Source organism: Branchiostoma lanceolatum, chromosome 11 (assembly GCF_035083965.1).
Source record: "Branchiostoma lanceolatum isolate klBraLanc5 chromosome 11, klBraLanc5.hap2, whole genome shotgun sequence".
Taxonomy (NCBI): Eukaryota; Metazoa; Chordata; class Leptocardii; order Amphioxiformes; family Branchiostomatidae; genus Branchiostoma; species Branchiostoma lanceolatum.
Genome location: NC_089732.1, coordinates 6,006,614 through 6,021,914, shown reverse-complemented (window position 1 = coordinate 6,021,914; position 15,301 = coordinate 6,006,614). Strand labels below are relative to the sequence as shown.

The 15,301-nt window shown below is 41.9% G+C and overlaps 2 protein-coding genes, 2 long non-coding RNA genes and 4 other non-coding genes across 9 annotated transcripts; 6 read left to right on the top strand and 2 right to left on the bottom strand.

The window, feature by feature from the left end:
- The first annotated feature begins 541 nt into the window (after window positions 1-541).
- LOC136444347 (uncharacterized) lies at window positions 542-12,880 on the top strand. Of its 2 annotated transcripts, XM_066441857.1 has the most exons (13): window positions 555-1,221; window positions 2,418-2,569; window positions 3,196-3,374; window positions 3,602-3,695; window positions 6,949-7,015; window positions 7,213-7,350; window positions 7,808-7,935; window positions 8,570-8,738; window positions 9,463-9,611; window positions 11,074-11,198; window positions 11,601-11,724; window positions 12,065-12,165; window positions 12,533-12,880. In XM_066441857.1, the coding sequence occupies exons 1-13, from the start codon at window positions 701-703 to the stop codon at window positions 12,689-12,691; spliced, it is 2,106 nt and encodes a 701-aa protein (XP_066297954.1). In that variant the 5' UTR covers window positions 555-700; the 3' UTR covers window positions 12,692-12,880. The 2 variants fall into 2 exon arrangements, 1 of the variants encoding a protein (XP_066297954.1); XR_010757248.1 differs by lacking the exon at window positions 11,601-11,724 and having other exon boundaries at window positions 542-1,221; window positions 12,533-12,647.
- Window positions 1,803-1,875, top strand: Trnaa-agc (transfer RNA alanine (anticodon AGC)). The gene has a single exon. It is a non-coding gene; the product is annotated as a tRNA-Ala (tRNA).
- Window positions 2,069-2,141, top strand: Trnaa-agc (transfer RNA alanine (anticodon AGC)). Its single transcript has one exon. It is a non-coding gene; the product is annotated as a tRNA-Ala (tRNA).
- Window positions 3,702-5,526, top strand: LOC136444356 (uncharacterized). The gene is made up of 2 exons (XR_010757250.1): window positions 3,702-3,950; window positions 4,480-5,526. It is a non-coding gene; the product is annotated as an uncharacterized lncRNA (long non-coding RNA).
- Window positions 5,307-6,941, bottom strand: LOC136444355 (uncharacterized). Its single transcript, XR_010757249.1, has 2 exons — window positions 6,689-6,941; window positions 5,307-6,063 (listed from the first exon to the last, which is right to left on the bottom strand). It is a non-coding gene; the product is annotated as an uncharacterized lncRNA (long non-coding RNA).
- Window positions 9,920-9,992, top strand: Trnaa-agc (transfer RNA alanine (anticodon AGC)). The gene has a single exon. It is a non-coding gene; the product is annotated as a tRNA-Ala (tRNA).
- Trnaa-agc (transfer RNA alanine (anticodon AGC)) lies at window positions 10,631-10,703 on the top strand. Its single transcript has one exon. It is a non-coding gene; the product is annotated as a tRNA-Ala (tRNA).
- LOC136444354 (succinate dehydrogenase assembly factor 3, mitochondrial-like) lies at window positions 12,766-15,173 on the bottom strand. Its single transcript, XM_066441866.1, has 3 exons — window positions 15,028-15,173; window positions 14,323-14,520; window positions 12,766-13,859 (listed from the first exon to the last, which is right to left on the bottom strand). The coding sequence occupies exons 2-3, from the start codon at window positions 14,497-14,499 to the stop codon at window positions 13,671-13,673; spliced, it is 366 nt and encodes a 121-aa protein (XP_066297963.1). The 5' UTR covers window positions 14,500-14,520; window positions 15,028-15,173; the 3' UTR covers window positions 12,766-13,670.
- Window positions 15,174-15,301: the final 128 nt, after the last annotated feature.

The following is a 15,301-nucleotide window of genomic DNA, read 5'->3' as shown; positions in this document are numbered from 1 at the left end:
AGCTCATCTGCGTTGGTAAACACATGATGAATAGCCAACTTAGTTTTTACCCAAGCCCATCTCAAGGTGAATGACCCCCACTTTTTCGGACACGTAACTTCACAGTCACGTGACTTCGGGTCAAAGGTGCCCGGAAGCTTGCCCTTTATCCGGATATTGATTTTTTGAGTCGGCTTAAAAAAACAACAATAAAACGCACGCTATTGACGTGGTTACCAGTGCCGTTAGACTAATGAAAAGAAATGATTTTGCCTCATAGGCCGATAACTTTGAGTGCATCCGTCCTGGATAAGACAATATGGGTATATTGGTTTGGAAATGTTGAAATTGTATATCACATTGACATAACAATAAACGGGGAAAGCAATATCGAAGCCAGCGTCAACAAACGCAATAAAGCAATATAGACCATGGCTGCTCATGTCTATCTTTTCATCCCATACTTATTTATTATATAGCTGGCTGATAATTAATTTAACAAAAATGATGGAAAAGACATATAAAAACATAGCAATTACATTTTTAGACACCCAATTACATGGCCTATTGCCTTTGAGATAAATATTTGTTTTTAGATCAACACGTATAACATCCAGAACAATGCATGGTTCTTATCATCGGGAGCAAAGTTTAAGTGGACCAAGCTGGGTTGTTTACTGCCTATTCTATAATCTTTGGACGAAGCCGTGAGGCAGTGTACATGTTACAAAAGGTGTGCGCAATGATGGCAACAACAGCTTCTGTTCTGGCCATTCTGTTATTCACGAGTTCCCAGGCGTTCGGTCATGATAATGTAGCCAGAGTCTTGGTCTCGAATGCCCTGGAAGATGAGACCAGGGCAGGGAAAACATGGCTAGAAGAGAGTAGCGGAGGTCCCGATGATTCGAACGACGTGCTGCCGTCCAAAGGTCGCCAGGAGGCCGCGTCATGGACGGCGGCTGATCTCGAGCCGGAGCGCCCGGCCCCGCCGTTCAAGCTCTGGACTCTGAACGGCATCCTCACCGACGATGATCTGAAGGGTTACCCCGTCATCTTCCACGGCTACAACAGCCACTCGGGGTTCCTGGAGTGCCTGTGGACGTCCAACGCGTCGCGGGTGTCGCTGGTTGACAGGACGCCCAACAACACGCACTACGTCTTCATGACGAGGTCCGAGAACGCCTATGAAGACGCGCGCTGGATGAAGGGTCTTATGGAGGCAGCCGCTCAGCTGAGTACCAGGTAGGGAAGTGAAGTAACATTAAAGAAAACCCAAGCATTATCAGGGTTCGAAAAATCAGATTTTGAAAGTCTTTTTATTCAGTCATTTCTATACATTATTAGTTCAAACAACACTATACACAATAACAACACTATGTGAGAACTCCCTGAAAATCGCGGCCGGAGTTTTTGTAGGCTCGCGGAACTCAAGGGAATAATCGTACGGCACGATTTTGCGCGGTTTTAAAATCCTAAAAGTATGAAGTTATTACGCAAATGTGCTAAACAATGGTAACAAATGTCGCTACCTACCATTTCAGCAATTTTTTAATTTCCATTTTTTGGGCCCTAATATTGCTTTGGTTGCTTTAAGTTTTTAAAGTAGATAAGAAAAGAAAGGATATGATAGATGCGTTTTGCCTACGACTATGGCCATTGACAAAGTATGTTGTTGTATGTTGTCCTTGTTTAACGCTGAGCTTCACGGTGATCTGTCACGTATTTATTTTTCACTCTTGGTGACAAATTGATACAGGTTCAACCTCAAGAACCACAATACATTATCTAACAGATCACTGAACAATTCTTCATACAGACTAACAGGGGATGTAGCTCAGATGGTAGAGCGCTCGCTTAGCATGCGAGAGGTACGGGGATCGATACCCTGCATCTCCAGCAATTTCATATTTTACTCTTACTCTTTTTTTAACGTCTATTAATTCAATAGTCGTAGGTGCTGACTGTCACGATGATCTCTCCATGTTTATAACACTTGCGTACAAATTGATACATGTCAACGGTCAACTTTAAGAAGAACCATGATGCATCATCCAATAGATCACTAAACAACTCAATATCGACACCAACAGGGGATGTAGCTCAGATGGTAGAGCGCTCGCTTAGCATGCGAGAGGTACGGGGATCGATACCCTGCATCTCCAGTAAATACTTTTCTTGTTCTAAGCACGTTTTGGCAGGAGATCATAAGACACATGTATATAAGCTAGTCAATTCTAATGTAGTATGTAAATAGTAACAATTTTTATGTACTATGTCAGTTGTATGTTGTTTCTGTACTACAGGAAGATAAGCTACTTACTTGTTACTGGTATGATAGCTAATGGAGGAAATAAAGTATCCCAAGTATCCAAAGTATAAGAGACACTTTGAACAAACCGCTCTCTGCAATGTAAACATTTGACCGCACTTTTCTCCAGACCTGACGGCGAGAAGAAGGCCCTGATGTCCCGCCTACACTACGTTGTGACTCCGGTACACCAGCTGGGGAACTGGATGCCTGCTCTCATGAACAGATGGAGCTGCGAGGACCACGGATGTGGCCTGCCGCAGGTTCAGTTCGTATCTTCAGGTAATGAGCTTTCTGTAACAAGTTCTAACTGTAATTTCCAGCACAAAAATTGGACTTACCCAATTTTCAACTGTACAGCACCAGTCTTTGTCAAGGAATGAGCAACTTATGATCCACTGCTGACCGAGTCACGTGTACTATGTGCATAACGTGACGTCATCTCATGATCAGTGGTGAATTGCTCAATACTAGTACTTGACAAAGGCTGGTGTTGTACAGTCGAAAATTGAGTAAGTCTACTTTTTGTGTTGTACATTACATTACAGTTAAAACTAGATTCAGAACGATTTATACCAACACAGATGAACTTTCAAGCTAAGGTAATTAGCTTTCATTGTCATTATTTTTGTAGCAAATTCTTTTATGTTATTAACTAACTAGTACGGTTGTGCTAGCTGATATAAAAGCGTCTCGAACCTACCAAGTTTCGCATCTCCCTCCAACTTTATTTTTTTACGAGCAACTGGTGAAAATGACTTTTAGCAACAGCAAGAACATATGTGGCAATCATCCAACTAACGCAGTTAGTTGTGGTTAGCTTGAAAATAAACTTGCGTTGCGTTTGATTACATAAAGAAATGACTTTAACCATTTAACAAGCTTCATCCACCATTTTTTCCTCACAGTGTCTCCGATGCCTCTCATCCTCAAACGACTGGACGCGCGCTATGATTGGCTGATGGGATCCTTCCCAGAGTCCTCCACGAGACTTGCGGATGGTGGAAACGGCTGCGCAGGCGCACCTGCAGTTGAGAACTCCATCGCATGGGTGTCTGCTGCGGGCAACTGTTCATTCTTCACTAAGGTTTGTCTACGTTAAAAAAAATGAAATAAAGAATGATCACTTATCAAGATGGAAAGATTAAGACGTAGCGCATGCGGAAGAATAACTTATAATGACTTGACTTATAATGACTGAGTGACTTTAGAATGGTATATATTGCATGTTAACGTTATTTCATAGACAACATTAAACTTGGAAAAATGAATAACCTTGACCGTTTTTTTTTCGCTGCCCAATATCTTTTGTAGGTCCGTAACATGGTGAATTCGAAGGCGCTTGGTGTGATAGTGTACGCCCCGCCCGGGACCCCCCTTCAGGACATGAACTGTGAGGGGGAGGAGTCACGGGGTATAACGTACGTCACGGGATGGCCAGACACACTCGGTGGTCGCAGAGATCTATCAGCCGCAACGCGCAGACACATTCGACGCGCCGCGGAAAAATCAGCCGTCCGCGCGGACCTATCAGCCGCAACGCGCAGACAAATTCGACGCCGCGCGGACCTATCTGCCGCTCGCGCGGAAAATTCAGCCGTGGGACAGCGCCATCAGGTGTCTCACTACTGCCTTCAGAGAGCGCTGGAAAGGCCGCGCCAAGGTAGGTCCTCCACAATTTCCTTCTCTAGCGTCATATAGAGACATGGACTGGTAATCTAACTAGGCCTATCAGGTGCAACACTATCTTAGGGTCATCTGGAGCCAGAAATAATCGGCAGGTCTTCAAATTTAGTCCAGATATAGGGAGAACAGTTCTAAATCGGTGACACGCCACATCGAAGTAATCAAGGTAAACAGTGGCCAATGCCGTATTTTGGGCCGTTAGAAGCAAAGGCATCGGTGGTTTTGACGTCTTTTAGTGTGATTGGGTGTCCAGAACAACGTAACATACTCTGGAATTGATATAATATGCCCACAGAGCGAAAATATGTGGTAGAAGTGATACCGCTATATAACGCCCCCCTCCCCCATCCTTCAGTACGAACCATCACGTGTAGAACGATGTTAATATATCTTATAGCAGTATTGAAGCCATGAGAAGCGATATTGTTGTGGTCATTTAAATGAAGATGCATAGTCATCAATGTTTATCCAGACAAAGTCATTCATTTTTGGAATTTGCATTTCAGCCATGGAGTTTGATGAGTAGGACAGGTTTGTGCATGTGACCACAAATGTAAAACCACCTGTTCCACCCTACAAGTCTAGCCTCCAGGAGGGAGATGTAGAACCACCTGACAAGCCATGCCTTGGGGAAGGACAGGGTACCTGGTCTCCAAGTAACAGCACCAGTGGATCCCGTTCAAACACCAGCACCAGTGGATCCAGTGAGGGTTCAGTGTCTTTGGAAGAGTCCAACGAGTCCGATGACCTACCTGGTGTGGTTGTGGCAGCTGAAGATGTAGAAAAGGATGTCTCCTCCCCCACACGCAGGACTACAGTGCAGTCTGTGTACACATGGCAAGTGCTAAGCGAACAGCGGTTCACTAGCTGAACACAAGCGTCGCTGCCATGGGGCTGATAAAGGACCAGCAATTTAGTGTGGGTTGTGCAATAAAGACTTTATTTATGCTAGAGACTTTCAGGATCACTTAGTTGAATCACCCAAGGAGTGCCCAGTTTGTCAGAAAGAGTTTAAGTGAAGAAGCACATGATAGTGCACTCAGATTGGGATTTTTGTGACAAATGTGGAAAGTCCTTTAAGTCATAATATAAGAAGTCCTGAAACATTATCACAGAACCCATGACAATCCCAGAGTAAAGACGTTTGTCAGTGTTACAAGTATGAACACAGGTTTCATAAAAAGGAAGAACTTGTGTGTAATCATGCACGAATTCTGGATCATATAATTACATTTGTTGTTTCACAAGAAGGTATACCTCATGTATAATGCACCTGTACAGTGCCATATTTTCATCTGTAGTGTTGGGAAAATCACGGCGCCGAGACTCTGTATTTGACTGGTTTTGACTTTGTTCTTCTTTTTTCAAGAGTCAATATTTATAAACGATCAGAATACTTTCATTTGTAATCTATAGCAATAAATCAAGCTACAATGCAATATGATTACAACATAGTCATTTGCCAAGTGATGTATAACAAGATCAAGAACATGGTATTGCAATTCAGCAAATATATATTTTGTAAACAGCAAGAATAGATTTAGTTATATATACCTATATTTTGTGTGTCATTTTTGGATTAACATTTCAGGAAATACAGATGGTCAGTACAATGATGCAACGCTGAGATGGTCCATTACTTAAATCTGTAAATATAACAACCTGACAAAGTATAGTCTTCGTCTAATATCATGTGCTATTTCAAACACACTGCAAAGTACCAAAATTGATGAATAATCTACTCAATACATATCTCTATGAATATAGATTTCTACGGCAAATATGGAGTTATTTGAATATTCCAGTTGTACATTGTATGATTTCCGTTGCTTAGTGCCTTTCGTATAAAGGGAGAGAAGCCTACAGTCCAGAAAAAGTGTCCCTGACGCTAGCTCGAGTAGGAGTTGACCAGGAGAGTTGTGTTTCTTTCTGCCTGGGACCTGCCGCAGTGCTGTCATCAATGCCAATGTTAACTTCTGTTACCCATACATCTTCAACTTTGCAATCTGTGTTTGCTTTCCAGGTGCCCGTTGCTTTGTTTCCACACCTTTTCCGCGGATATAGTGTCAACCTGAATCGACGAGTCATTTCTGAAAAATGTCAGGGTTGATTACTTGCAGTGACACATTATACCTGGGTAACAGTTATACTTGCAATATAATAAACAATCTTGTGAGAAACGTATGAGATGTTCGTTGAATCATCTAGATGAGGATAATCCCTTAAAGTGACAGAAGGTATTCCCCGCATATCGCCAAAATCAATCGAGGCGACAAAAACACTTGCCTGTTAATGCTTACTATACTACTACATGTATAAGATATGGGCCGTAACGTTACTAGAAAATGGGGAGGGGGGCGTTATATAGCGGTATCACTTCTACCACATATTTTCGCTCTGTGGGCATATTATATCAATTCCAGAGTATGTTACGTTGTTCTGGACACCCAATCACACTAAAAGACGTCAAAACCACCGATGCCTTTGCTTCTAACGGCCCAAAATACGGCATTGGCCACTGTTTACCTTGATTACTTCGATGTGGCGTGTCACCGATTTAGAACTGTTCTCCCTATATCTGGACTAAATTTGAAGACCTGCCGATTATTTCTGGCTCCAGATGACCCTAAGATAGTGTTGCACCTGATAGGCCTAGTTAGATTACCAGTCCATGTCTCTATATGACGCTAGAGAAGGAAATTGTGGAGGACCTACCTTGGCGCGGCCTTTCCAGCGCTCTCTGAAGGCAGTAGTGAGACACCTGATGGCGCTGTCCCACGGCTGAATTTTCCGCGCGAGCGGCTGATAGGTCCGCGCGGCGTCGAATTTGTCTGCGCGTTGCGGCTGATAGGTCCGCGCGGACGGCTGATTTTTCCGCGGCGCGTCGAATGTGTCTGCGCGTTGCGGCTGATAGATCTCTGCGACCACCGAGTGTGTCTGGCCATCCCGTGACGTACGTTATACCCCGTGGGAGTGCGGCAACCCCCTCATGATCCGGGCAACCATGGTGCACTGGGATGTCAACATACAGGACGCCCTCAAGTAAGATATCGGTCACTTGTTATATCATAGGAGTTAGGATCCACCAAAGAACTTGGACTTTAGTTTTTGTATCTTAATGTGTATCACTGTTACTTTTAGCAAGCTGTTGTAATTGTATAAAAGCACAAGGAGGCTGTAAAGAAGACTACATATTAGACTAAGTATCTTTTACGTATTTTCTTTTTGTTTTGCTACAGAAACGGCGCCGTCAATGTGACGTTTCAGACGACTCCGTCGGACAACTTTTACTTCGCCATCGACACCCAGGGCAAACTGGCCGAGATAGGCTGGCTCCTCTACCCGTCATTCCTCTTCTTCACATGGCAGGCCCAATGGTACGTGTGTTTATCTAGCCGTATAGCCGTTGAAAAGCAAGGGTTTCGTTTTTTTTTAAATCTTCAAGTAGATCAGTCGGTGGCAAAGACAGTATCAAAAGGGCAAAATAAGTTTTACTGCTTTTGCCCTTTTGATACTGTCTTTGCCACCGATAGACCTGCTTGGAGATGAGGTTTTTAGAACTGTTCATTTGTGCACTAGATTTGTGCAAAGCTGTCAAGTATCAGATTTGCAGGGGGACTTGTTTCCAGGCTAATGTATTGCCCTGTACTATGGGTACACACCATATACGTTTGTTTGCGTTAATGAACATTTTCCGATAACTAAAACTGCTACATAGTAATAGTACTTGACGTTTCACATTGTACGTGTTCTATGATACTAATCACCATTAACATATGTACGCATACTAATGTAAGCACTTTTGAATTGACATTTGTTTTTCAAATTCAAAAGGTTTAACTACAAGACGGACCTGTACCACAACCTTTCAAGTGAAGCTAAGGTCATCAACGTCTTTAACCGCACCGTCATGCAGGGAGAGAAGGGCGTGGTGGCCACTGTCAAGCTTCCGTCAGTTAAAGGTACGTGTCTAAAATTGCCTTTGTAGTTCTCAGTCCAAGCGGTAACACAACTACTGCTTATAATTTGAAACATTGACATACTAAGATGGAACATAAGGAATGCAACTATGTTAGCAAATTGTTGCAGTAATAATGTATATCAATTGAATCAACACGGATTGGGGATTAGTATGAGGTGTGGGGTTAGTGGAAGTGTAGTATGGGGTTTGATGATGTTTGTTTCACAATTTGGGGCTTCCCAAAATATTTACTCTAAATATCGGGTTCGCTTTTTGACAAGGGTTAAGCTTTGGGCTATGTCTAATCTCCAAGCAAATGTTGGGGTGAACAATCGTTTACAGTTTCTGGCAAACCGGGGTTCATAGTAGTCCTCTATCTCATGTCAGAAAACTTTACAATTGTCAAGTCAAACATCTGTTGAAGATTAGGCTATGTCCTGTACGCCACCTCTGAATCTAGCCGTCAAACGTTCATATTGCAAAGCGCAGCATATCTAGCCTAAGGTCCAGCCTTGTTAGCTTTGGTCCAAAGCTAACAAAGCTGGACTCCAGGCTACACTATATCGTACAGCTACCAAACACTTGGTACAGTTGTTTCAGCCCACAAAACATCTGCGCGACTTTTCATTGGTCAGAAATGTTGGAGTACTCCAACGTTGAGCTGGACATGTCGCTGTCCTGTCCGGGAACGAGAGACGACCCATGCCCACACTGGGACCACACCATCCAGCTGTACGTGTGCTGTGACGACGGACATCCGCTCTGTGGCATGGAACTGGGCCGCTGGATCACGTCATTTAGAAGGTGCGGAAAAAGACACTTGATGTAGGGAAATCAATCTACAACTTCCTATGCTACACTGCTTGTAACATAATAAACGCAAACTCCGTAGCGGGGCGCCGTGAACGTCGTTTGAAAATACACAGATGTACGGCATCAAAACTATCCTCATATCAGTGGGTATAACTATCAAGGTTCCTTCTATACAACCACTAAGAATCCCATGCCAACGTTTTGATAGCCATTTTGCTACCTTTCTCAGGGCAGCTCTGACTTGTTCTATTTCCCACTGCTATGGGGCGTTGCAATGGGAAGAATGCGGTCCCAAACATGAGTTGTATCGCCCCTTATCCCAGTTCGTGACTGGACAATGTACCCGGCTATTTTTCTATGCGTTGGTCATGTTTTGTGTTTAAACAATTTCTCTATGTAGTGTCGATGTCTTATGTATATGTGTCCTATGTTTTGCTCATGCCTTGCATGTAAGTATTTCCCAGGTATTGTTCATATCTTGTGTATTGGTGTTTCCTATGTATTGTTCATATCTTGTGTATAGGTGTTTCCTATGTATTGTTCATATCTTGTGTATAGGTGTTTCCTATGTATTGTTCATATCTTGTGTATAGGTGTTTCCTATGTATTGTTCATATCTTGTGTATAGGTGTCTCCTATGTTTTGTTCATATCTTGTGTGTAGATGTTTCCTATGTATTGATAATGTCTTCTGTTTATCATGGGTTTCCTGCTAGGCGCATCGGGAGATGGCTAACACCGATCACTCCACTGCTCCCGCTCTTCACGTCTAACGTCTGCACCTTCACCATGAAGACTGTGCCCTGGGCCATGCCGTGGGTTCCCAGTCTCAACGTGCGCTTCAGCGGGCTCATGGGGAAACAAGGTGAGATGTACTCATCATGTCTTAATCCCAATTATTTGAAGAGTAATTGTCTTTATGAAACTCAAAGCTATCTAAAAAAACTCATTGTCATTATTCTAGATATTCAAAGTACCATTGTCATTATCCCAAATATTCAAAGAATTATTGTCTTCATCCAAAATACTACATTTCAGTGGAATTCGAATCACAGCCTTTTTTTCAAAATCATCAGGCTAAAATATTTTGCTTAACGTTTAACTTTTTGTAAAGATACAAATATAGACATTCAGCTGCAATGACATGTCTATTTTCATTGCTCAAGTAGACAAGGGGATGTAGCTCAGATGGTAGAGCGCTCGCTTAGCATGCGAGAGGTACGGGGATCGATACCCTGCATCTCCAATAGTTTTTGTCGTTTTATCTATCTTTTTGGTCCCTTTAATTTACCTCGCATTTCAAATCACGATTTTGTCATCATTTCTGATTGTTGCAAATCTTTTCTTTGTGATGTCATAGAGCTTACCAAGTTATAACTAATAGTTGTCGTATTTCGTACGATGTTTGAAACTTTTGAAATCATTCTGCATGGAAAGTTAACTTGAAGGTATTTTTTTAAATCTCGATCAAACAGCTATCATTCATTTTTTGTTGAGCTCTAAGTCGGAACATTTTTCGCTCGCCTTTGAAACTTTCGGGTATTTTATTCAAGTGGTCAATCGTATAAAACCTGTCTCACAACATTACAGTACTATAAAGGGTTCTCTGCCCTTCTCTCCATATCTCGTTTTAATGTTAGTTTACCAAATGTCAACAAGTGTAACATTTATTAACCACCAATAATCATTAACCGAATTCCTCTTGCGGCTCCCCCGTGCATTCTCCAAGAATGGAATCACCCCGACTCGGATATCTATTAAAAGCAACCAGCCTCTGTAATGCGACCTTGGGTAAACTATCGTATGTCAACACCAATGGCCATAATCAAACAATGACGGAACAACTGGAATGAGCGGTTTATTTTCGCCTCGCTTGGTAGATAAGGGGATGTAGCTCAGATGGTAGAGCGCTCGCTTAGCATGCGAGAGGTACGGGGATCGATACCCTGCATCTCCAATTATGTTTTGTCGTGTAATTTTGTAGTGTAGGCTAAAGTGAGTGTAGTTTCGTTTTAACCCCAACATTTAGTAGCAAATGGTTATGTTTTTTTGTTTCCTGTAAAGGCATTTACATTATATTGCTGGATGTAATAAAATAAGCTTATGTAGTATTGACATTCATAGCTTTAAAATTGATTAGTTTTCGGTTATCCAGACAACCTAAAATAAGCTTACTTTGCACTAATAATAACTATCGTGTATGAAAGGCACCTTCATACACGATAGTTATCATTAGTGCACAAGTAGATTTTAGGACCAATGCCTTTCTTGTTACTATATAATGTAGATTTGTATATAATAGAACTACTGATTTTTGTTTCTTGTAGGTCACAATAGCGCCAATACACAGCCCTTCTCCATCATTCCCCTGTTCCGTGGAGGAACGTTCAACAAGACGTACAACGCACAGTACAAGCCAGAACAGTTCATCGTTCCAAAGGGAGCCACACAGGTAAAATACTGAAACCTCTAAAGGCAAATACAACTAGAAACAAATTTTCTCACCCTGATGTAAAATGGGTTAATTGTTCTCTGTACGTACGTCGTCCTTGTCTGTGTTTTTTAATGGGGGTCCCAAATGGCTTTTGCTTTAATGAGTGAGGCTTGTAGTATTAACAGACAACTTTCTGGGAATGCTTTGAAATAGTCCTCTTTTGGGCATTAGTATTTTGTTTCCTGTATTTCATGGTAGCACGGGCTACTTCCATTCATTTATCCAAGAAAAGGTACATGATGGCAATCAATGTTGACACTAGCAACAAGGATCCGGGCAACTTTAAGTATAAATCAAACTAACAATCCTAACTATTGTATACACATTAGCGCTGAGCATGTGCAACATCATGTTTCATAGGTGAAAGTTGTGTCAGTCATCACCGGACATGGAAGTGACGAAAACGGGTGTGGGGAGTTCTGTGTGACGTCACATCACTTTGTCGTCAACAATCACACCAACATCAGGGTCTTTAAGATAGCTGGTATGAAAATGTTTGTTAAATGTTGGAATTCCTTTGTAAATTAGAACCTCGCATGCGCAGAAACTACCACCAGCAGTGCACAACTATCAAAACGAAAAGCTTGTACAAATGTAGTATGGACTTGTTTTTCAATGGTTTGACATGAAAATGACAAAATACGTCCAAAATGTTGTAGCCTGAGTACCAACCTCCGTAGTGACCGCTGACTCAAAAGAATTCGCTTGCTAAAGCCAGCGGTCACTACGGAGGTTGGTACTCAGGCTAAAAATGTTGTGCGATTATTTACAAATTTCTTTAAGATATCTTTTTCATGATATCTTTTCTAATGTCGTAACCATAGGAACGCCTCTAGGATGTGCCAACCGTGTACCTGAGGGTGTGACTCCTAACGAACACGGCACCTGGCTGTACGGACGGGACGGGTGGTGTGACGGCCAGGAGGTCCGTTATTCTTTCTCACGTTTGAGCCGTTACATTTGCATCATCAATTCCCAAGTCACATTTCATTTGAGGTGATCATGTAACACATCTAGACCCCGAGCTAGCTCTGCAGTTAACACTGGCTTTTACAGTCAACAGTCATGCTGCAGTGACATTTCCAATCCAATGGCAAGTTAAAATCAACCAGGAGCCCCCCCCCCCCAAAAAAAAATTCTGTAAACTACCCGGAAGGTCATCAGTTTACAAATGTGACTATTTGTTATGAGCGAGATACTACCTGAATTGAATGAAAACGAATACAATGTACATGCATGTATATCATTATCCATCTATATGTTGATTTTTCTTTTCCTCTTTCCCCTTCTAGATCAATCCATGGGTGATAGATGTGACAAGTCAGGTGTCCTTCACCAAACCCAACACCGTCCGTTACTATGGCTGGTACAACGGTGGCGACCCTAACCCACAACAGAACCCAGGCTACATCATCATGTACTCCTATCTGGTCTTCTATAGGGACATGTGATGATTATTCACAACCCACACGACCCAGATGAAAACCCAGGCTACACCATAATATACTCCAATATAGTCTAGCAATACTAGTATCATAAACAGATTTATTCCATTGTTAAATGTTGGGAAGGCTACTTGTGAAGGTAGTTTTCTCCATGATACCAATGTTGAATAATAAACAAACAATAACTGGAACAAGCACTTTTCTTCATGAGGTTTTTTGCATAATTTCAACAGAATCTAACAAAAGGTACCCATGGCCAACCATGCAGACATGGCTGTCCCTGGTGCTGCTTTGCCTTCCCTCAGGTGCTGGCACTTTGGGCGTATCTTTCTTCAGACCTAGAAGGAAATACATGAACCAGTTTTCCACAAAGCCACATGTCATGGAAGGATCATTCAGTTGCAACAACATCTTAGTAAACATATCTACTAGTACATACCCCAGGGATGGACCTGAATGTATTGCTTATCCCTACCCACACATATACATACTAGCTTCCTTCCTGACCTTAAAATATACTGCAAATGCATTTAAGTTTGCGTGGCTTCAATTTTGCGGTAGAGAGAAAATGGAGTGTTTGTGGTAGTTTTAAGTTTGCGTTTGAGACAATAGTAGACAAGGGGGTAGGAAGGTAATAAATTTGACGGTGGCTTTAAGTTCACGTCGGAGAGCTTACCGCGAAAACCGCTGACATAAAACCACCGCGAATATTGCTGCATTTACAGTACCATCATAGCCAGAAATAGGCTACCAAACCTAAACCAGAGTCCTTAGGGAAGCAAAGGTCATGCTGTTAGAAAAGGGGGACTGGAAGCTATGATAAAATAATGCATGTATCTTTTCTTCAGTTCGATTCATTCAGGTAAATGAAGAAGCTACAACACATGAAGGTATAGTTTTACTACCAACACTAAATTTTAACTTAAAAGATGACTGGTTTCTGTACACTATGCCATTCAACTGCCTTGACTAACATGTACATCTGCTATCTCTTCTTGTCATCTTCAATAAGATCTTGCAGTTCCTCAGATATTGGCTTGGTGGTTTCCTGTTGAAGCTCAAACAATTGTCCCAGCTGCTCGTCTGTTAAGTTCTCGACCTTTTCTGGGGGAAGAGCCTGACCAACAGGGGAAGAGTCCTGAGCTAGTTGTTCCTGTAACATCTTTGCATAGTTCTGGGAAAACAAAAAGATAAGAAAGTTCAGCAACAGTTCATATGGGAAAGACATATCCTCAATGTTTCCCAAAAATGTTTCTATGTACAAGTACATGTAGCTATCTAGTTGCTCCTGTAACATCTTTGTATAGTTCTGAAGTTGAAAAGTCACACTCTACAAACTTCATCAAGTTCTGTAGCTTAGGAACAAAGTGTACTATTCTAATCTTCAAGCAGATGTTATAAATCTCTATTTCCCCAGTACTATCCCCCAGTGGAATATAATGGCCTGCCCGCCTTAGCCCTGGACCTCAACTTCCCCCCTACTTTGCCCCTGATGGGGCCATATGGGGGTAATAATGATAATGATGATGACGTAAGGATTCTGATGTGTTTTACGTCTATGAGAATGTGATGCTAATTATAATACGCCAAAAATGAGACAGATCCTTGCAGTTTACAAGCATTTTTAGGAAACGTACCTTCCATTCTGTCATGAAAGTCTGGACTTCTGCTGCCCCGGCTTTCTTGTGTCTGTGAAACTCGTCCTTGGCGTACTGATCCCCGAGGGCTCGGAAGTGTGTGGGGAGACGGCGGTGAAGGCGGAGGATCTGCCGGTACAGGGTTCGAACCTCTCGCACATGGCGGACCGACGACATCGCGAGTTGTGGATCCGATCTCTGACATAATGTGAACAAGATTAGCAAGTGGTGAGTCGTATATATCTGAAGTGGTCTTTTCAGGTGCAGCTACAGGTAATACCCAAGTTAGTTCTTAGTCATGACCAAGTACAGATGTTGATTTTCGGCCGTGTGAGATCTATAGAATTCTACTTTGGCAGATACTCATGTTTACAGTTTAGTATTGTTGTATCAAATAATAATTCATGCCATGATTTCGAATACTGAGTATTAGTAGTCACTAGTCTGTATTAAAGAAAATCAAGGCACCCTTTCATTCAGGAAAAGAAATACAGGAATAAAAATAACCTATAAGTTAACGTTAAAGGGTCTTAAAGTAAGGAGGTTTAAAATCCTCGGTCAATTCACACACACAAATTTATATAACGTTACAGGAGCTTCGAAACAACACACATAAATTTATATGCAGGCCTAGGGGAGGGTCGAGATATTCTTGAATGTTTTCCACCAAATTCGCACAATTCTAAACGTCATAAGTCTACCTACCCTTCAGAGAAGACCTTTCCACTGAATCCAACGAAGAATGAACCGACAAAGCCAACTACAAAGGCGTAAAATTGCGGAGAATTTGTAGAGGACAGTGAACGCTTTTTACGCAACTAACTAAAGTTCAGAGGTCATACTTAGAATATTCCAAACCTATATGTAGGGAAGCTCATCATAATTTCAAATAAAGGAATATCACCGCTAGAAAATAGATAAAGGCAATAAAATATGTATATTTCATATAAAAATTACCAATTCGTATGAATATTTGGAA